This window comes from Dermochelys coriacea, chromosome 10 (assembly GCF_009764565.3).
Source record: "Dermochelys coriacea isolate rDerCor1 chromosome 10, rDerCor1.pri.v4, whole genome shotgun sequence".
Lineage (NCBI taxonomy): Eukaryota > Metazoa > Chordata > Testudines > Dermochelyidae > Dermochelys > Dermochelys coriacea.
In genome coordinates this window covers 85,376,996-85,397,517 of record NC_050077.1, presented here as the reverse complement: position 1 = coordinate 85,397,517, position 20,522 = coordinate 85,376,996, and the positions used below count along the sequence as shown (strand labels likewise).

At 58.8% G+C, this 20,522-nt stretch overlaps 1 protein-coding gene across 1 annotated transcript in view; it reads left to right on the top strand.

Moving 5' to 3' along the window:
* LOC119862491 (alanyl aminopeptidase, membrane) overlaps window positions 1–18,927 on the top strand; it is a 33,303-nt gene extending 14,376 nt beyond the window's left edge. The window contains exons 6-21 of the mRNA XM_038419298.2: window positions 6,538–6,692; window positions 7,021–7,134; window positions 7,670–7,813; window positions 7,947–8,012; window positions 10,429–10,494; window positions 11,256–11,428; window positions 12,119–12,198; window positions 12,670–12,806; window positions 13,001–13,056; window positions 14,250–14,397; window positions 14,739–14,830; window positions 15,488–15,598; window positions 16,357–16,524; window positions 16,713–16,853; window positions 17,492–17,573; window positions 18,301–18,927. Of these exons, the coding sequence (XP_038275226.1) occupies window positions 6,538–6,692; window positions 7,021–7,134; window positions 7,670–7,813; window positions 7,947–8,012; window positions 10,429–10,494; window positions 11,256–11,428; window positions 12,119–12,198; window positions 12,670–12,806; window positions 13,001–13,056; window positions 14,250–14,397; window positions 14,739–14,830; window positions 15,488–15,598; window positions 16,357–16,524; window positions 16,713–16,853; window positions 17,492–17,573; window positions 18,301–18,453 (1,886 nt within the window). The 3' untranslated portion in view covers window positions 18,454–18,927. The remainder of the gene's footprint in view (window positions 1–6,537; window positions 6,693–7,020; window positions 7,135–7,669; window positions 7,814–7,946; window positions 8,013–10,428; window positions 10,495–11,255; window positions 11,429–12,118; window positions 12,199–12,669; window positions 12,807–13,000; window positions 13,057–14,249; window positions 14,398–14,738; window positions 14,831–15,487; window positions 15,599–16,356; window positions 16,525–16,712; window positions 16,854–17,491; window positions 17,574–18,300) is intronic.
* The last annotated feature ends 1,595 nt before the right edge of the window (window positions 18,928–20,522 follow it).

The window sequence follows — 20,522 nt, the reverse complement described above, 5'->3', positions numbered from 1 at the left end:
AGTGAGCCAGACAACCAACGTCTGCACTTGACTCCATGTCTCCAGCCAGCCCCAAACTGAAACTCTCTCCAGCCCCACCTCCTCTGGGCTTTGTCCCTTTCCTGGGCCAGGAGATCACCTGATTCCTTTGTTCTCCAACCTTTTAGCTCTCACCTTGCAGGGGGGAAGGACCCCGTCCATCAGTGGCGAGGAGACAGAGTGTCAGCCATTTATGTACCCTGGCCCTTTGCTCTGCAACAATTACACCCCCTTATCCTGCCACCTAGAGACTTAAGAAATGCAAAGGGGAAACTGAGGCACCCCTACAGTATTCAGAGGAAACATTAAGAACAGTCCCACTTCGTCACACAGGGTGTGGGGTAAAGGTCAAGTTGAGTGATGCAATTGACCTTTCTGAAGTCCAGAGTAAATCTCATGGTTTTATCCCTCTTGGGTACCATTATAACAGGAGACGCTCCTGGGCTTTTTGACTTAGTATTCACCCCATCCCTAGCACACTCTCCACCTCATCCTGACTGGCTGCATTTCTCCTGTAGCAGGACGTGCACTGCTAGGAATGCCCATTTTTGTTAGTTGAACTTGGCAGGTTGGAAAGTACCTGCCTGTGGTCTTTCAAGGGGGCCAACATCCAAACCCTCCCAGATACCCGTGCTTTCTAGAGGCGTCTCTTCCTTCCTCTCTCTTGCCAGATCAATTAAAGGAGCAGGAAATGGTCCTTCATCAGCCCAGCAAATCGTATTCACCCCCATCTCTCAGTTGTGGGAAGCTTTCAATCTATTGCTATGTGCTGTTTGCACGGCTCTCCTGCCATGGGTTGTCATTGCATTGTAAGTTACCTAATTCATTCACTCTCTCTGTCACCTCAAATTGGCCCCCCCAACAATCTCGCACCGTGTTCTTCCTCACTGGGATCAACGCTAGCCCCAAGTCACTATATGACAAGACCTTTCTCCACCATGCCCGTCAAACCGAGCTGTCTGGGACACCTGACTCTTGTCAAGGCTCTGAGGCACTAAGTCCAGCATAGCCTTTCAATTCTCTTTAACAGGAGTGACAGACTCCCCCCCCAGGCTGTCCTGCCTCCCCTGTCCCGCCCTCCAAAGAGCCTCGGATCAAATCTAGGGGTCACCTCATTTGTCTCCCATAAAGAAGATCAAAGAGGGCAAGCCCTGAGACCCTGGGGCGCACTCCTGTATGTGAATAACAAATAAGGGTCCAACGCATTCCATTATTCCCCTGCTGGGTAACACACATCCTCAGCATAGACGTCAATGTCCCGCTGAATCTTTCGGCCAGCCCGTCGGTCTCTGGATGATGGGGAGGGGGCGGGGGGCAGCCTTTATGTGTCTCACTCCACACAGCTTCCATCACTTTCTGAAAACTACAGACATGAAATTTGCACCATGGTCTGACAAGATTTCCCTGGGAAACCCTACTCTGCTAAAATGGTGATGAGGGCAGTAGCCACAGTTTCAGCTTCTGGGGTAGACGAAGCTGTGGCTTTGGGGTGCCTGGGGCAGAACCCACCACAACCAATAGATTGTTGGTTTCTGGAAGGTCTGGGTAGGGGTCCCACAATGTTCACAGACACTCTGGCAACACCTCCTTAATGATGGGCAGTGGCTGCAAAGGTGCCACGCAGGATCCCTTTAACCTCTGATGCTTCTGACATAAGACACGACTCTTACAGTCATTTCTTACTGTCTCACACATGTGAGGCCAATAGCAATTCTGTGGGAGCCTCTCTCCACTCCTAAGTGTCTGGCAAAGGGAAAGTCATGACCCACCTGAAGCACCTCTGCCCTGTGCTTGTCGGGCACAGACACCTGTTTGCCAACCTCAGCAGGGCATCTCTTTTCCCTTGTGGAAGGCTCCCTGGACAACTAACCACCTCCTAGGAAAAAGGGACCCTTTCCTTCCCTGGCTGGGGTGTGATTCCTCTTCTGGACCAGGGAAGGATCAGCCTGTTGAGCCTCCATAATGGCCTTTGGAGGCTCCCTGAAGTTAAGAGCAGAGCAATGGTGTCTTCCAACCCCTCGGTGACACACCCAGGCTACAGTCCGGACTAGTGAGTAGCTGTGTTGCCCCTGCTCTCAGAACTGGGGTGCCCTGTCCACTGCTTTGCTGCTGTAGCCTCCAGTCCTGGGCTGCTCACAAACAGCCTCCAGCATGCAAGTCACTCCCCACTTGGACTGTGTGCTGCAGCCAGCCACCCCTTGGCGCTTACCAGCCGGGTTTGTACTGCAGGGTGACCCCAACACATCCCCAGTCCTGGATTTCTCCCCAGAAATGTGTGTGCTGGACTGCCCAGCCCTCTCCTGGAAAGGATAAGCTTATTCAAAGTCTGTCTTTTTATTAATAGAAATGACAATGCACAAATCCTAAGGCTGCCAAACCCCAGACTTGTCCTGGAGCCTCCAGGAATTAAAGATGAATCTTTAATTAAAGAATAGGTCATGTGATGAAATTTCCAGGAATATGTCCAACCCAAATTGGCAACCCTACCAAATCCTGTTATCCCAAATGGACTTTGCCAAACACTTCAGTTCAAACACACTGGATTAGCTTAAAACAATAAAACAAGTTTATTATCTATAGAGCGGGCAATTTTAAGTGAATGAACCATACAAATCAGAAATAGTTACAAGAAAAATAAAGATAAAGCACAGCTAAGGACTAACTCAACAAACTAGGTTAAATTCAAAGCCAAGGTTTTCTCACCACATGCTCTCAACAATCTTGCTGGCCAAACTTTTTAGGCCAGGAGCCCTTCCCCTCCTGAATGTCTGCTTCCTTTGTTCCTTCTGGTGCAGTGAATCAGTGGGCAGAGAGAGAGCAGGGGGGTACACTGCCTTGTCTGCCCCGGTTTTTATAGTCCTTTCCCCCCTCTGAGAAGCATTTCCAGCTGGGAACGAGGCAACAGGCAGGCTGTGTGGATGGGAACTCCAGACTGTATCTTTGCTAAGATGTAGATTTTTCGCCCCTGCCCCCTTTCCTGCCAAAGAATGGCCAGGTAGCAGGTAAGGGCCCATTGGCCTTGTTTATACCTGGCTGAGGCGTCACCTGGCCTTTTGTCTCTGAGGAACTGGTTTGGCTGCTCCCCAGCCTTGGAATATGTGTTAGGCCATGTCTACGCTGTACTTTCATCATTTTAACTTTTGTTGCTTATTGGTGTGAACGACAAAAGTTTTACCGACGAAAAGCACCGGTGTGGGCAGCGCTGTGTCGGTGGAAGCTGCGCTCCCATCGACGGAGCTATCAGCCCTCGTTGGGGGTGGTGTTATTTTGTGTCTGGGAGAGCTCCCTCCCATTGACAGAGAGCGGCTACACCGCGCACCTTACAATGGAGTGGCTGCACTGGGGTAAGGTGTGCAGTGTAGTAACAGCAGACAGTGGAATCTTCCCATATTTGATCAGGAAATTAGGCGTTTTCGAGTGATACCTCCCAGGGCATCCTTTGTACAAAGCTTATTACAACAGTGGACATACCCCTGACACCAGGGCCAGCTCTAGGCACCAGCAAACCAAGCACATGCTTGGGGCGGCACTTTTCAAGGGGTGGCATTCCGGCTTTTTTTTTTTGCTTCGGTAACACTCCGCTTGGGGCGGCAAAAAACCTAGAGCCAGCCCTGCCTGTCACACCCCTTACTCCCAGCTGACAAAGGACTGAGGGCGTCCCCCCCCTCGCAGCCCTCCCTGCAGTCCACAGACAAGCCAGGCGAGGCAGAGCTGTGCTCTTCCTGGCTGTGAGTTACAATATGTCTGCTTGGGCATGGCTAGAACCTCCTTCCCTCGTCAAGCCTCAGCGGGGAGCAGATCCAAATGCCCACAGCACAATCTCCTTTGCAACCCTCACACTGCAGGTGGAGCTTGGCCAAAGGTCCAGTTCCTGGGGACTCAACCAAAGTTTATGTACATTTTTACTAGGAGGCCTGTCTTCCTCCCTTACCCAGCTCTTCTTGACCAAAGTGACGTGGGACATGGGGTCCCTCCAGCCTGGGCACCGCTGCTGCTGGGGCACTGGGAGTGGTGTTTGCTGTGGCAGGTGGGGCGTGGATCGTGGGGTTACCTTGTTTTGGCAGGTTGATTTTAGATGGCCAGGAGCTCCACAGGGATGTCAGACTGCCTGCCTGCCTTCCCTTTTGCTCTGGGCTCTAAACCCTGGGCTCCCTTGAGGTTTTTATCAAAGCTGCGGATAGGTTTATTTCCAGTCCCCTCTTAAGCTGGGTGATGGGGATTTCCCTTCCCTTGGGATAACCCCTCCCCCACCTCTCATGGACCCTTGATTCAACATATTCATCCACAGTTTCTGCAGCCTCTAAAACCGTGGCTGGTTTTGGTCCCAAATGGCCACCTTTACCTCATCTGTGACTACCTTAACAATTGCTCTGGGGCCATCTGATCAAAGATCAAAGATCAAAGATTTTCTATAATCACCTTCAGCCCCACCCCCATTGTCCATTTTCTCATGAAATTACACATTTTATGTGCATATTCCACATGAGTGACATTGTCAAACAGTCTGAGGTTTCTCCACTTCAACCCACGGGGCTCAGGGGTGATCTTACACCTTTTCAATGCATTTGCTTTACATTTCTGGTACACGTACATCACCCTCCTCCATCTCATAAAAGACTTGTCTGGCTTCCCCAGTTCCCTGGTTCAGAGGAGAGGTGGCCGTTTATCTGCTGGGATATTGTGCATCCCACATAGTCTCCCAAAGGCAAACAGGAACCTTTGATGCATCTCTTTGGGTATCAGTTGGGCAGGCTTGCTCCCGCCCCCTTGTGTCATGGTGGGGGCGCTCCCCAGATGAGCACGAGCTTCTGTCAGCCTCCTGTGGGCCGTCTGCTCAGCTTCTTCATTCGCTTTACCTGCTGCTGTTTGTTCCATGTCCTTCAGTCTCTGCCAGCAGTCACTGGGGCTCGCTTTCTCCCTGGGCTCCCAGCTGCTGCAATCGGCCCGTTCCACTGCGGTGGTTCCTCTGTGGTATGTGGGTCTTCTCCTCCCCTGGGCACCAGATCAGGAGCGAAGCTCTCCGCTCCGGAACTGGGACTTTCTTTGGATAGGATATGCCCCTCTGCAGACTTGGCTGGCTAAGGGCTTTTCTCACAAGACCAGCAGAGCCTGTGGCTCACTCATTGTGTCTGTTCTTTAACCTCTAAAACTCTCACTGTTGAGTTTAAATTTTAACAGCGCTGGGGTTCTGGTCTATGAGCTTAATTGACCTTTGGTATGTGAATCCTGTCAAGCTGCCTGCAGGGACCCCAAGCGTGGGTACAAACCTCAGGGAAGGCTGGTAGGAACCAGGGCACAAACCCCAGGCTGGCAGGGAGTTCTGTACTTAGATTGCACCAGCCAGTTATCTAGTGTAAACCCCTCAGGCACTGTGACAGCCTGAACATGGAGCCACAGACAGTCCCCTTGAGTGCTCCGATCTGTCTCACCACCCAGGGGAGCCTGCCTGTGTGGTAGATGGGCCCTTATGCCAAGGATCACAGCAATACTCAGGCTACTCCCAGTCCCAAAGGACCAGTAACTTACCCTAGGGCAATTGCACCTCAGATCTCTCACCAAAGACAGTGCTTGTAGTTTATTATAAAACTGGTTATCTAAAGATTTATTAATAGGAAAAGGAAACCAGAGAGTTATTTTCAAGGTTAAAGCAGGTAAACATAGATACACAAATGAGTTATAATCTTAAATTCAAAAGGTAATAGAAGCTTCTATAATCCACAAGCCGTATTTGTCCTTTAGGGCTAATCCCAGTTAAGAAACTGGGGCTCCCTTGCTTATGGCTAGAAACTTTGCCCCCCAGAGTCCAAGCAGCACAGAGATCCAGTTCCTTTTGTTATGGTTTTTAATTCCTCCTGCCACACACCATGAACTGGGCAATCAGCTAATGGAAGGAATCCACTTGCATGACTCGTCTTCACAGGGGGCAGGGGGAGGGCGGAATAACACATGGCTGTTGTCCTCTTTATCGTCCCACAACAGTCCATCTGGTGTCAATGGCCCGTCCCTGCTGGGCAGGATGCGACACCTGCAGTTGGGGGTCAGCCCTTTGCACTGGATAGTCTCTCCTGTCTGGTTATTTACACAGTCGCAGGGGCTCACCATGCACCCGCTCAAATATTCCCTGACGACATGGGAGCCAGCTTCTAGAAGTGAGATTAATGCTGCAGCCACTCACCAGCGATCCATAGTCTGAACCCCAAACACGTCCTTATCGCTCTCATACCTGCTTTAGCACCACTAGCCCACAGCTGAGCCGGACTGATCCCAGCGATGTTATTTGTCCGTGTTCAGTGAGGCATGAGGACCTTGGCATGAGCTGGTCCCTGGTGGGACAGTATTACAGGGGGTCCTGTGGTCTTCCAAGGGGGTAGGGGGGGTTCTGTGCTCTCCCATGGGGTGGGGGGTTCTGTGCGCTCCCACAGGGGCAGGGGGTTCTGGGCTCTCCCACAGAGGTGGGGGTTTTCATTCTCTCCCGGGGTGAGGGTGCAACCCTGCTAATGAGGCCTGTCCCTCTCCCAGACCAGGTTGGCCTTCCAGACTTCAATGCAGGTGCCATGGAGAACTGGGGACTGGTGACGTACCGGGAGAACTCGCTGCTGTATGATCCTCTCTTCTCTTCCATCGGCAACAAGGAGAGGGTGGTGACAGTGATCGCTCATGAGCTTGCCCACCAGGTACCCAGTGTATCCCGATCTGCCTCCCCGCCAGCTCTCAGCTGTGTGTAGAGATACTGAAGGGCTGGAACTAGTCCAGGATTCCCTGGGCTCGGGGGCTCCCTGGTTCTGTGTGTGTGTGTGGGGGGGGGAGCTCTGTCCTGGGGCTCCCTGGCTATGTCTGTGCATGTGGGGGGCTCTGTCCCTGGGCTTGGGGCTCCTTGGCTGTGTGTGTTGGGGGGCTCTGTCCCTGGGTTCCCTGGGCTCGGGGGCTCCCTTGCTGTGTGTGTCAGGGGGACTCTGTCCTGGGACTCCCTGGCTGACCCTCCCCTTCTCACTCTGTCCTCAGTGGTTCGGGAACCTGGTGACCCTGCGCTGGTGGAACGACCTGTGGCTGAACGAGGGCTTTGCCTCCTACGTGGAGTACCTGGGGGCGGACTCTGCTGAGCCTTCCTGGCACATTGTGAGTAGCTCCAGGAGGGGTGGTGCTACCCAGCGGGCTGCAGCAGCAGGAGCTGGCCTTCCCTTGTCACCCGCAAGGCCCCTTGGGCCACTGGTGGGCTTGCTGAGGTGGCAGGCTTTGGCCTGGCTGGAAGGAGCTGTGTGCTCCCGGGGAGGGGTCCTGCTCTCTGCTTGGCTGCAACCTTTCCTGGCCCTGGGACCTGGTGATGGAGGCCAGTGGGTCTTGGTCGTCCCTCCAGAGGGGCAGTCTGGTGCGGCCGGCAGCAGCGAGCGAGAGCTGCTTGCCAGGGCAGGGCCCACCCAGCTCCTGGTGCTGCTGGGCAGGGAGGAGGCAGCCCCGCTCCGCAGGTCCATCCCGCAGGGGGTGAGAATGCCAAGCCCTAGGCTGGGCTCAGCCAGGCTGGGGGCGGGAAGGGAAGAGACGGCACCGTGTCTGGGCTGGTGGCAGCCCCCACACGCCCGCGGAGGGCTGGGCCGTGGCTGGGTGCTGAGCGCCGGCACCGCCCCGGGCAGGCAGTAACCTGCTGCCTTTGCAGAAAGACCTGATCGTGCAGAGTGAGATGTACCGCGTGATGAAGGTCGACGCGCTGGCCTCCTCGCACCCGCTCTCCTTCCTGGAGAGCGAGATCAACACGCCAGCGCAGATCAGCGAGGTCTTCGACGCCATCGCCTACAGCAAGGTGAGGGACCTCCTGGGACTGCCCAGGGCCCGGGTTGGGGGCAGCCCCTCCTGGGAAGCGAGCCGGGTGGGCTGTGCTGAGCTCTCGCGGCTCCTGGACCCTCGCTCAGCGCCTCTCTCTGATCTTCCTGCAGGGGGCGTCGGTGCTGCGGATGCTCTCGGAGTTCCTCACCGAGAACAGCTTCAAGAAGGGGCTGCAGGTGAGGCCCTGGCCGGACCCGCCTTGCCAGGGGCAGGGGCTGTGTGCCCAGCAGAGGCCTCAGCCAGACGCTGCCTGCATGGTCCCTGCTCCAAGGCAGGCGTCAGCCTGGGCTCCCTTGGGAGGGTGCTCTGCCGCCGGGGGGACCTGCCAAGCCCCCCCCAGACTCTGGCAGTGCTCACCGGATCCGTGGCCAGTCTGTCCAGGAGGCAGTGCCACGGGGGAGGCACTGGAGGGGCAGAGGAGCAGGTAGGGCCTGAGGGCAAAGGATGGTGCTGGGGGTGTGCCCACGTGCACATGCAATGCCCTGCTCAGCGTGAGTTACGTGCCCGCTCTGTGCCAGTGCAGAGGCTGCAGGGCTGGGGCAACCCCTGGCTACAAAGCCTGGCAATTCAGTCAAGTGGCAGGCTTTGGCTTGCAGGTCCCTGGTCCAGTCGAGCGTTGGCCAGCATGGCAGCCGTCATGCCCATGGTGGCTGTGCCTGGGGAAGGGCCCAGCCTGCACACTCGCTCCCACTGTCTCAGTGCAGCACCCGGCGGCATGGCCCTGCGATGCCCACTCTTGCCCAGACACCCTGCCGGGGAAAAGCATGGGCGAGCAGTTGGGAGGGCACTCTGCCTTTGAGAACCGTGCCCAGAAAGTCTGGGACTTTGCTCAATGCAATGCCTCTGCCTTTGCCTGGCAGTAGGGGCGCAGGATGTACTCTTGGGGAGGCGGCTCCTCTGCTGAGCCCCGACTCAGAGATCCCCATCTCATCCCAAGCAGATAAGAACATAAGAAGAACATAAAAACGGGCAGACTGGGTCAGACCAAAGGTCCATCTAGCCCAGTGTCCTTTCTGCCGACAGTGGCCTATGCCAGGTGCCCCAGAGGGAATGAACAGAACAGGTCATCGCCAAGTGATCCATTCCCTGTCACCCATTCCCAGCTTCTGGCTAACACCACCCCTGCCCATCCTGGCTAATAGCCATTGATGGACCTATCCTCCATGAATTTATCTAGTTCTTTTTTGAACCCTGTTATAGTCTTGGCCTTCACAGCGTCCTCTGGCAAGGAGTTCCACAGGTTCACTGTGCGTTGTGTGAAAAAATACTTCCTTTTGTTTGTTTTAAATCTGCTGCCTGTTAATTTCATTTGGTGACCCCTAGTTCTTGTGTTATGAGAAGGAGTAAATAACACGTCCTTGTTTACTTTCTCCATGCCTGTCATGATTTTATAGACCTCGATCATATCCCCCCTTAGCCGTCTCTTTTCCAAGCTGAAAAGTCCCAGTCTTATTAATCTCTCCTCATATGGAAGCCATTCCATACCCCAATCATTTTTGTTGCCCTTTTCGGAACCTTTTCCAATTCCAATACAGGTTTTTGAGATGGTATGACCAGATCTGCATGCAAGATGTGGGTGTACCATGGATTTATGTAGAGGCAACATGATATTTTCTATCTTATTATCGATCCCTTTCTTAATGATTCCCAACATTCTGTTCGCTTTTTTGACGGCCGCTGCACATTGAGTGGATGTTTTCAGAGAATTATCCACAGTGACTCCAAGATCTTTCTTGAGTGGTAACAGCTAATTTAGACCCCATCATTTTATATGTATAGTTGGGATTATGTTTTCCAATGTGCATTATTTTGCATTTATCAACATTGAATTTCATCTGCCATTCTGTTGCCCAGTCACTCAATTTTGACTGTTTTTGTAGCTCTTCGCAGGCTGCCTGGAACTTAATTATCTTGAGTAGTTTAGTATCATCTGCAAATTTTGCCACCTCACAGTTTACCCCTTTTTCAAGATCATTTATCAATATGTTGAATAGGACTGGGCCCAGGACAGACCCCTGGGGGATACCCCTATTTACCTCTCTCCATTCTGAAAACTGACCATTTATTCCTACCCTTTGTTTCCTATCTTTTAACTAGTTACCAATCCATGAAAGCACCTTCCCTCTTATCCCGTGGCAGCTTACTTTGGTGAGGGACCCTATCAAAGGCTTTCTGAAAATCTAAGTACACTATATCCACTGGATCCGCCTTGTCCACATGCTTGTTGACCCCCTCAAAGAATTCTAGTAGATTGGGGAGGCATGATTTCCCTTTACAAAAACCATGTTGACTCTTTCCCAAAAAGTTATGTTCATCTATGTGTCTGACAATTTTGTTCTTTACTATAGTTTCAACCAGTTTGCCCGGTACTGATGTCAGGCTCACCGGCCTGTAATTGTTCGGATCACCTCTGGAGCTCTTTTTAAAAATTGTTGTCACATTAGCTATCCTCCAGTCATGTGGTACAGAAGCTGATTTAAATGATAGATTACAGACGACAGTTCGTAGTCCTGCAGTTTGACACTTGAGTTCCTTCAGAACTCTTGGGTGAATCCCATCTGACCAACCTTCCCTTTCCCTGTCTTTTCACAGTCCTACCTCCATGCCTTCAGCTACGGAAACACGGTCTACGACGATCTGTGGGATCATTTGCAAAAGGTGCGAAGCTCCTCCCACCAGCTGGAGGAGCATGATCAGGGGCTGGGGCTAGGGTTCTGTTGCTTAGTGGTACTTTCCTGTAAGAAGCCTGTTACTGTCAGGGACAGGGGGGCTGGGGCCCGCCCAGATGTGGTGCAATTGAAATTAAGGTCCCGCAGCCACCTTCCCTCTGCCTCCATTTGCACGACACACTCCCGCACAGCGCTGGCTGCGTGCCTGGGCCCCAGCAGGCACATGGACGGGCTTGGCGCAAGGCTCCGCTGGGCACAAGACAGGAATCGGTGCCTTTCCCTGGCAGGGGCCTGAATGGCACTTGTCTTGCCTTGTCCGTGCTGCATGAACCCGGAGAAAGGCATGGCCCCTGCCCCAGAGAGTGCCTGATCCTACCAGCCCTTGCGCCCAGCTCATGGAACAGTGCAAGAGAACCCTGCTGAGTCCAGCTGGGACGACCGTACGATACTGTTCTTTCCAGAGCTGGTGAACTGAGTCCTCGTCGCTGGGGGAGGCTGGCATGATGTGGTGACTACCAGAGCTTTAGACAGGCAGTGGCGGGGAGCGTCCCTGTCACTGCACATGAAGCAGCTTTGGGGATTCAACCGAACCTTCCCAAACACCCAGCTCTGGGCACTTTTCTCTGCCCCCAAAGGTGCCCTGTAGAAGGGAAGGGGGTGGGGATGGAGCTGGGACTCCCTGGCCTAGCCTCTGCGGGAGCCGATCCACCGAGAACAGCAGCCAATAGCCCCTTACCGCCCCCTGCACAGGTGGTGGTTGAAGACAACATTCAGCTCCCCACCACCATAAAAGGCATCATGGATCGCTGGACACTGCAGATGGGCTTCCCCATGGTGACTGTGGACACGAAAGTTGGCTCTATTAGCCAAAGACACTTCTTACTGGATACCGAATCCACTGTCCAGCGGCCCTCAGCCTTCAAGTGAGTGATCGAGTGGCCCTTTTTGCCCCCTGAGGTCCCACACTGGAGAGGTTTCAGAGTAGCAGCCATGTTAGTCTGTATTTGCAAAAAGAAAAGGAGGACTTGTGGCACCTTAGAGATTAACAAATTTATTTGAGCATAAGCTTTCGTGAGCTACAAGCTCACTGCATCTGATGAAGTGAGCTGTAGCTCACGAAAGCTTATGCTCAAATAAATTTGTTAGTCTCTAAGGTGCCACAAGTCCTCCTTTTCTTTTTACACTGGAGAGGCTGGCTGTCCTAAGCGTGGTGGGGCGTGAGCCCCTCCTCTGCCACCACAGAGCCCCATGGCTGTGCCTCTCGGAGGGGGCCTTCTGCAGGATCGTGGCCAGGGCTTCACTGCGGTATCCCAAGGTAGAGATGAGAGAACTGAGACCTTGCGGTGCTGGGTCGCCTGGAGCCCCATGGTCCTTCTGCCTCCGAGAGGCCGAGGCCCGAGGCCAGCCCCGTTCCTCCATGCTCCTTGCAGGGCCCTCCCCGTGGGGCGTCGCCCCTTTGAGGGGTGAGGGTGAGTGTGTGATTTGGGTGAGCCAGCAGTGATTGCCGGGGGGGTGATCCCTCGCACTGGGGAGCTGGGACTCTGCCGGGGGCAGAACCAGGCAGAGTAAGGAAAAGCAGGAGAAGACCCCAGTGTCTGTCTGTCTGTCTGCAGCTACACCTGGATAGTCCCTGTCACTTGGATGAAGCAGCAGGATATGACAGAACGGACGTACTGGCTCACCAAGACCTCAGGTACTTGCTGGTGCCTGGCCGTGTCCCAGGTACCCGTGTTGCTGCAGGAGCAGGATATGGTACTAGCAGTTGCCAGGTTTGCTATGCCAGTGCCATGGTCAGTGCCCTGGGGAGATTTCAGTGTGGTTACTAGGGGTGTCACTACCCCCTCTTCAGCCCAGACAGGTCTGCAGGGGAAGAGTCTTTATCAGGGAGCAACCCCCAGGGGGGCTCAGTGGGAGGTTCTAGGGGGAGACCCCCGGAGGGGCTCAGCGGGGGAGTTCTAGGGGGAGACCCCCGGAGGGGCTCAGGGGGGGAGTTCTGGGGGCAGCCTCCAGAGGGCTCAGTGGGGAGTTCTAGGGGGCAGCCTCTGGAGGGGCTCTGGGGGGCGGTTTCTACGGGGTGGCCCCCGGAGGGTTCTAGGCTCAGGGACTCTCTGCTGTAGACTTGAAGGGATGGGCCCCACTAACATGCTTCCTTTTCCTTTCTCAGCCACCAACCCATTTTTTGTGATGACTGGTACCCTCAACTGGCTCCTGCTCAACATCAACGTGACGGGGTATTTCCGGGTGAACTACGACCAGGACAACTGGAACAAGCTGCTGAGCCAGCTGGTCACCAATTACCAGGTACCCGAAAGCCCAGCCTCTGGCCCCGCACCAGCACTCTCAGCCCAGGGGACCAGGCCCCTGCCGTGGGGCGGCCTGGCCCCAAGCTGGGCCAGGGACCCTACAGCCAGGCCAAGCTGAGTTGCCCATTCCAAGGCCCTTCTCCCCCACCCGCCCTGCTCCTGCCCCTGATAATCGTGTTTGCTCTTTTCCAGGCCATCCCAGTGATAAACCGAGCCCAGCTCATTGACGATGCCTTTAACTTGGCCAGGTGAGTCGCCCGAGACGCTGGGCCGCCATGGGGTGACAACCAGCCTCTGGCCTCCTCCCCCAGCCCCACGGCGCCAGAGCACGGCTGGCAGGCCAGGGAGGAGTCTGTCCCCACACCCCCCTCAGGCGGCGAGAGGGAGGCCCCCACACCCTCCGGTTCCCCCTCTCTGGGCTCGGCAGGCCTGGAATCTCCCCCCCCCCGTTGTCTGGTCCCTGCTGCTTCTCGCTGGCGGCTCAGCGCTGGACGTGCAGGAGCAGGTGCTGCAATGGGGGACGAGGGGCCGGCAGAGGCTGGGCGCTGATATCTCGGCAGGCCCACGGGCAGGCGACTGGGCTGCTGGATGCCTGAGACGTAGCAGCCCCGGCTCTGCACCTACCCTAGGTACACAGCTAGCCTGCGCCAGGCTCTGTGCTGCCTGGCACCCTGGATCCCTCACTGCCATGCCCTGGTGCAAGGGGGTGAGGGGAGCGTCCGCATGGGGGCTTGTGTGGGTCCTCCTCGCCTGGCCAGGCTGGCCCCTGTGGGTGGGGCAGCAAACATCCAGGGGGCAGGCGGGGGAGGGGGAGTAACTGAGCAGGCCCTGCAGGGGGTCTTCCGGATGGACTGGCCTCTGTGCTGGCAGGCAAGCAGGGGGTCAGTCTGTGGGGTATTAGCAACAGGGGATGGGGAGGGGTCCATTGCTGGAGGGGGGATGGGAGGAGGCAGCCAGGTGGAGATGGAGGGGTCCATTGCCGAGGGGGTGGGGCCCATTGCCAGGCAGGGGGACGGGAGGGGGTGGGAAGAGGTTTAATTGCCGGGGTGGTGGGATGGGAGGTGGTGGCCAGATGGGAATGGGTGGGGGTCTATTGCTGTGGAGGAAGGGGAGGAGTTCCATTGCCAGCGGGGGGATGGGAGGGGGCAGCCAGGTGGGGATGGGGGGGGTCCATTGCTTGGGGGGGAGATGGGAGGGGACTGCCAGGCAGGGATGTGGGAGCCATTGCCAGGCAGGGGGATGGGACAGGGTGGGGAGGGGTTCTATTTCTGGGGGGGGGAATGGGAGGGGATGGCCAAACAGGGATGGGGGAGTCCATTGCTGGGGGGGGATGGGAGGGAGCGGGGTCCATTGCCAGGCAGGGAGGGTGCAGAGGGCACGGAAATGCCAGCACATCTGGTGCTGTGACAGGAGGACGTGAGCTTTGCAATTGGCTGTTTAGGGCTAAACACATTAACATCACGCTGGCTCTGAATACCACCACCTACCTGAAGGAGGAGCGGGAGTACCTGCCCTGGAGCGCGGCCCTCGACAACCTGGGCTACTTCCGCCTGATGTTTGATCGCAGCGAGGTGTACGGCCCCATGCAGGTGAGCCCCCACCTGCCCCAGGTGAGGTGGATTGTGGGCAGCATGGCTGGATGGTGCTTGGATGGGCACTCTGCCGTTCCTGCCTGTGCTGGGGTCAGTTCAGCCGTGGGCCTGGCACAAACGCAGGGCATAGGGTGGGCTCTGCAAATTGCCCCCTGTGAGCCGGAGAGATGCCGAGGCGGGCCCCAGAGGATCGGAGCTGCTCGGGGAAGGGCATGGGGTGGGGGAATGGAGGTGGCAGGAGCCATGGGCATGCTGGGTGATTGGGGCGTGGTGGGGGGAAGGCTCAGAGCTACCGACCCTTCTGGCAAGCAGCGCTCACCCTGCCCGTCCTCCCACAGAAATACATCCAGAAGCAGGTGATCCCCTTGTTCCAGTACTTTGGAAACATCACCTCCAACTGGACCAGACTCCCGGATGGCTTGATGGCGCAGTGAGTCCCAGCGCGGCGTGTCCTCTGGCCAGCCACGGGGCAGGCTCGGTGCCCCCAGTGCCTGGAGAACTGCTCCTCCCGTGACCACTGCTACCTCTTTTCCAAGGGGGGGGACTCTGGGTCCCCCCTTCCTTGCCCCACCCCTCAGCCAAGGGGGTGCTGGGCATGGCTCCCAGAGTGTGGGCACACTGGGGCCGGTTGGGTGGCTCTGTGTTATGGGCATATGCCACTCTGTGCCCAGTTCCAGGCACCTTCCAGAGCCCGCCTCTCCTCCTGCTCTTCCTCCCTCTGCCCCACAGGACCCGAGAGACAGGGCGTCCTCTCCCCACTGGTGGGATGGCTGAGCTGGGCAGCGGCACCCTCTGGGGAGGAAGCAGAAGCAGGTGCCACGCAGTGCCCGGTGGGAACAGCCCAGGGTTCACCCAGGCCAGCACTGTCCCCGAGAGTGCCCACTGCTCACAGCCTCCGAGCGAGGTGACCCCCACTCAGCCCGTGCTGCGCCTGGCAGCTGGGGCAGCCGGAGAGACACCTCCTGGACCCGGCTGGTGATGGGCCGGTGGGCGCCTGCCTCTGTCACGGTCATTCTACCTGGTCTCCATGCCCCCTAGGGCCCCTTCGCCGGGTCCAGCCGCTGACACGGCTCCTCTCCCCACTCAGGTACAGCGAGATCAACGCCATCAGCACGGCCTGTTCCTATGGGGTCCCTGAGTGCAGCCAGCTGGCCACTGCCTTCTTCAACCAGTGGAAGCAAAACTCCAGCAACAACCCGTGAGCCCTTCCCTGTGGCCTCTGGGATGGGGGGCTGGGCTGGACCGGGCCGTGGTTCCCCTCTGGGATGGGGGCTGGGCTGGACCGGGCCGTGGTTCCCTTCTGGGATGGGGGGCTGAGCTGAACTGGGCTGTGGTTCCCCTCTGGGATGGGGGGCTGGGCTGGACTGGGCCGTGGTTCCCCTCTGCGATGGGGGGCTGGGCTGGACTGAGCTGTGGTTCCCCTCTGGGATGGGGGGCTGGGCTGGACTGAGCTGTGGTTCCCCTCTGGGATGGGGGGCTGAGCTGAACTGGGCCGTGGTTCCCCTCTGGGATGGGGGGCTGGGCTGGACTGGGCCATGGTTCCCCTTTTGGGTGTGGGGCTGGGCTGGACTGAGCCGTGGTTCCCCTCTGGGATGGGGGGCTGGGCTGGACTGGGCCATGGTTCCCCTCTGGGATGGGGGCTGGGCTGGACTGGGCCATGGAGTCCCCTGGGATGGGGGGCGGGGGCAGGCCATTGGGGGAGCTCAGGCAGAATTTGCCTATTTCCAGCTGGTAAATACCCAGCTCCCTGGCGCTGCCTGGGCCCTTGGTGTCCTAGTGAGATGCTAGCTCTACTCATGGGCCCGCTCTCTCCAGGTGGGGGGCGCCCCCCAGCACTCCTCCGTGGGAGCCTCTCCCCATGGCCTGCGCCAGGGCTCTGCTGAGTGGGGCCCGGTGCCTGAGTGCCGAGGGTGTTTCCCTGGCATGGCCCCCATGACAGGCATGTTCCCTCCCCAGGATCCCCCCGAACCTGCGCTCCTCCATCTACTGCAGTGCCGTACAGATGGGCAGCAATGCAGACTGGGACTTCGTCTGGCAGATGTTTAAAAACGCCACCGTGGTGGCCGAAGCCGACAAGCTGCGCTCAGCCCTGGCCTGCAGCAAAGAGCCTTGGATCTTGAGAAGGTGGGGGGGGGAAGGGCACACAGCTACCCTCGGGGAATGGGGGTTGGGGGCCCGTGGGCATGGGGATGGGGAGGATCCAGGCTGCCATGGGCATGGGGAAGGAGAAGGGCCTGGGGTTGCCTGCAGCGGTTGGCGGCCCTGTGCCTGCCACACTTGCCGCGTACCAGCCCTGCCTACCCCCTCCCCAGGTATTTGCAGTACACCCTGGATCCCACCAAAATCCGGAAGCAGGACGCCACCTCCACCATCAACAGCATCGCCAGTAACGTGGTGGGGCAGAGCCTGGCCTGGGACTTCATCCGGGGCAACTGGAAGACCCTTTTCACCCAGTGAGTACCATGGAGGGGCAGCCTGGGGGAGCAGGAGGGGGGCTGGGGAATGCGGGGGAGCAAGGGGGAGTGGAGGAGCTATGGGGGATGGGGCGTAGGGGGATGGAACAAGCAAGGGGAATGGGGGGCAATGGGGAGTGGAGAAGCTACAGGGGATGGGGGTAGGGGGAGCAAGGGGGATGGACAAGTAAGGGGGGATGGGGAATGTGGGGGGCAATGGGGAGCCTGGGGGAGGAGCAAGGGGGGATGGCGAATGGGGGGCAATGGGGAGCCTGGCTGGGGGAGGGGGAGGAGCAAGGGGGGATGGGGAATGGGGGGAATGGGGAGCCTGGCTGGGGGAGAGGGAGGAGCAAAGGGGGATGGGGAATGGGGAGCCTGGCTGGGGAAGGGGGAGGAGCAAGGGGAGAGGGGGAATGGGGGGCTCTCAGTCTCTCCTCGCATGTTCTGTGCCCTTCGTGCCGTCCCGGGCTCCTGGCGAAGGGCAGGGGGTGATCCCCGCCCCCATGCCCTGAAGCTCTTCCCTCTGCTGAGCCCTGGCAGAGACACGGCCCCGGGGTGGCTGTTTCTGGGATGCTGCTCCTGTGGGAGGAAGGCACCTGCCCCACGCCCGCCTGCTCACCCCGCCCTCCCCTCCGCAGGTACGGCGGGGGCTCCTTCTCCTTCTCGGGCCTGATCCAGGTGGTGACGCAGCGCTTTGCCTCTGAGTTCGAGCTGCAGCAGGTGAGGCCTGCCCCAGACCTGTCCATGCGCTGGGGTGGTGCGGCCCCTCGGGAAGGGAGAGCCCCGTCAGGTCTGCTCTAGCCCCCCCCCCAGGGCCTGGCCGTGGCTCCCCGCAGCCTCTCCCCAGGGCCTGGCCCAGGTGGGCTGTGAGCCGCCCAAGTGCTGGAGCTGGCACCATTTTGTGTGGGGTCGTCGGAGCTTTGCAGCCCCCTCCGTTAGTGTGGCTCAACCGCCAGGCCGGAGCTCCTTGCCTGGCCACCCTGCAACAGAGGGATCCTGCCTCCCTGCCGGGAGGGTAAGTCCATCAAGCCCCCGTCACTTGGGGATAAGCCAGGGCAGATCTAGGGATGTCCAGCCCCAGGGACGCCAGCGCCCCGCTACCTCCAGACACACATGCCCCCTGCCCTGTTTGCGGGGCTGCAGCCGAGGAATTGGTGCTGCAGGAAACCTCGTGTGTTACCTAGGCCCAGCCCCATGGGCCGAATGCCTGTCCCTTGGTGTTCACATCCTGGCTCCTGCCCTGCGTGGCCAAGCAGCACACAGAGAGCCTCTTCCCTGCTCCTCCTGAGCCCATCCCTCTGGCCCTGCAGGCATCTGGGGCTGCTCGGCACCCTCCCCAGGTCTGAGGTGCCCGGGTGGGTGCCAGGGCCGCATATGGGCACCGCGGTGCAGAGGTGCTGTCCTGCTGCCACCCTCGCTCACTCTCGGGCCCGCTCTCTCTCGGCAGCTGGAGCAGTTCAAGGTGGACAATGCTGACGTGGGCTTTGGCTCGGGCACGCGGGCGCTGGAGCAGGCGCTGGAGAAGACCAAAGCTAATATCAAATGGGTGGCAGAGAACAAACAGACGGTGCTGACGTGGTTTGAGACGGCAAGCAGCTGAGTTGGTGAACTCAGTAACACCGAACCCTCCCACGTCTGCCTCCTCCCTCTGCTCGGGTGGGGGGGGCTGAGCCCCGGGCTCCTGAGCCCCACGCTCTGGGCATGCAGCCTCCTGAACTCTCCTGTCACTGGGCCCATGCTCTCTCCCCAGAGAGCCCCACACCCTCACCCCCACGCCCCATTCGGCCTACACCCTCAGTGTGCTCTGCATAGTCTGGGGCTCAGCCTGGCCGGGGTCCCACAAGAATTTGCACACTGGCCCCACTGACAGGGCCTCACCACAGCCCTTGTTTCCGTGACTGTCCCAGGGAAGCCCAGGTGCCCGTGGGGTGGTCATGGGCAGACAGGAGGGTGAGGGCAGCGGGGCTGCTGACTGGTGGCCCCCCAGCCCCGCCGTGGGCCAGGACATGTGTGTGGTGTATAGTCCTTGTCAGCCCCAGACATTGTAAATAAAGGCTTAATGTTAAAAGGTAAAGCCATGGGGCTGGGGCTTGGCCCGGCGCCTCCAGCGCACCCACATCTCACTCCCACGCGCAGCTTGGGCAAGTGCATGGGCTGTTTCCTTTGTCTCCGGCATGGTCCGTGATGGGGGAAGGGCAGGGAGAACTGGGGGGAGGATGTGAGCCAGAGGCAGGGTGGCTCGGGGGACCTGGGAGAACAGGAAGCGAACCACTCCAGGCGGAGGGGCCAGCCCCTGCCCCAGGCGAGCTCTGCCCAGCCCGCTGAGGCTGGTAGGAGCCGGTGCTAAGTGGTGGCGAGGCCTGGCGGTGCCGTGGCCCCGCGGGGGCTGTCTGACGGCGTGTGTCAGCGATCCCCAGGGGTCACGCCAGCCCCTGCTCTGCTCCCAGGCAGGGCTGTGCAGGCTGGTGCAGAGTGATGTAGGCGACGGGGAATCCATGCGAGCGCCCGCGCAGGGGGAACAGAGCAGGCCCCCTGAGAAGGCACAGGAGCAGTGGGCCCTGGGGGGGGGAGGCAGGCCCCATCACAGAAGCTAGAAGAGAGTTCCCTCCATCCAGTCCAACCCTCCCTCCGTGGTGCCCTCTGGCACAGCCAGAGCTCAAGCCAGCCTGGCTGGGAATCTCCCTCAGTGACGGGGCTCCCGCCCCGTCCCCCGGCGCTGTCTGCTGGGGCGTGAGGCTCTGGCGGTGCAGCCCTGGGAGCCCGGCCCTGCAGGGACACACTGCCCGGCCCTGGCTTTGCAGCTTGGCGATGGAGTCAGTGCCCAGGTCTGACCTGGGTGCTGCGACCATTTGGAGACCTGGCCAGGGCTGCAGGGCGTCTCTGGCTGCGTCGGGGGCAGCGTGGCAGCCCTGAGCTGAGGCCGGAGGTGTGCTGTGGCACCTGTGCGGGCACCATCAGCACGTCCAAGTCTGGGGAAGGGGCAGGCAGCGGGGTGGGGAAGCAGAGGGGCTCGGAGGCAGACTCAGGCCTGTGTGACCCGTTCACGTCATGTCATGCGTGGGTCTGGAGTCACTTGGATAGCAGCCCACTTTCCTTGCCAGGAAGGTGGCACTACCTTCTCTGTGTCCCCCCATGAACCCCGGCCCCAGGAGTCCCCTTGACCGCCCTCTGCCTGTGACCCCCCATGACCCACTGTGATTCGCCTGGCCCCATTGCCTCATGACCCCCATCCTTGTGACCCCCATGATTCCCCGGTCCCCCTGAGTCCCTGCCCATCTCCCTGAGCACCCATGTCCTCTGGCTAAGTCAGGGAGCAGGGCCCAGAGCTCCCGGCTTTGGGGGGCTCAGGCCATGTCAGAGGCGCGTTGGGCTGCTATTGCTGTTTCTCCAGGCTGCCAAGGGGCCCCGTGGCTCATGGGGTGAGATGGGTCCAGTTCCGCCCGCGGTGACTTTGGGCCCTGCCCGTTGCCTCCAAGAAGCGCCATGGGCAGGGGCTGGCCACGCGGGGAGCATGCTCACCCTGCTCCAGGCCATTGCCCAGCCCCACACAGCCCCGTGCTGGGCCCCACACAGCCCCGGGCCCCACACAGACCTAGGCCCCCCTCAGCCCCACACAGCACCAGGCCGGTTCCCCCATGTCAGCCCCACACAGTAAGACACCGGGTCCCC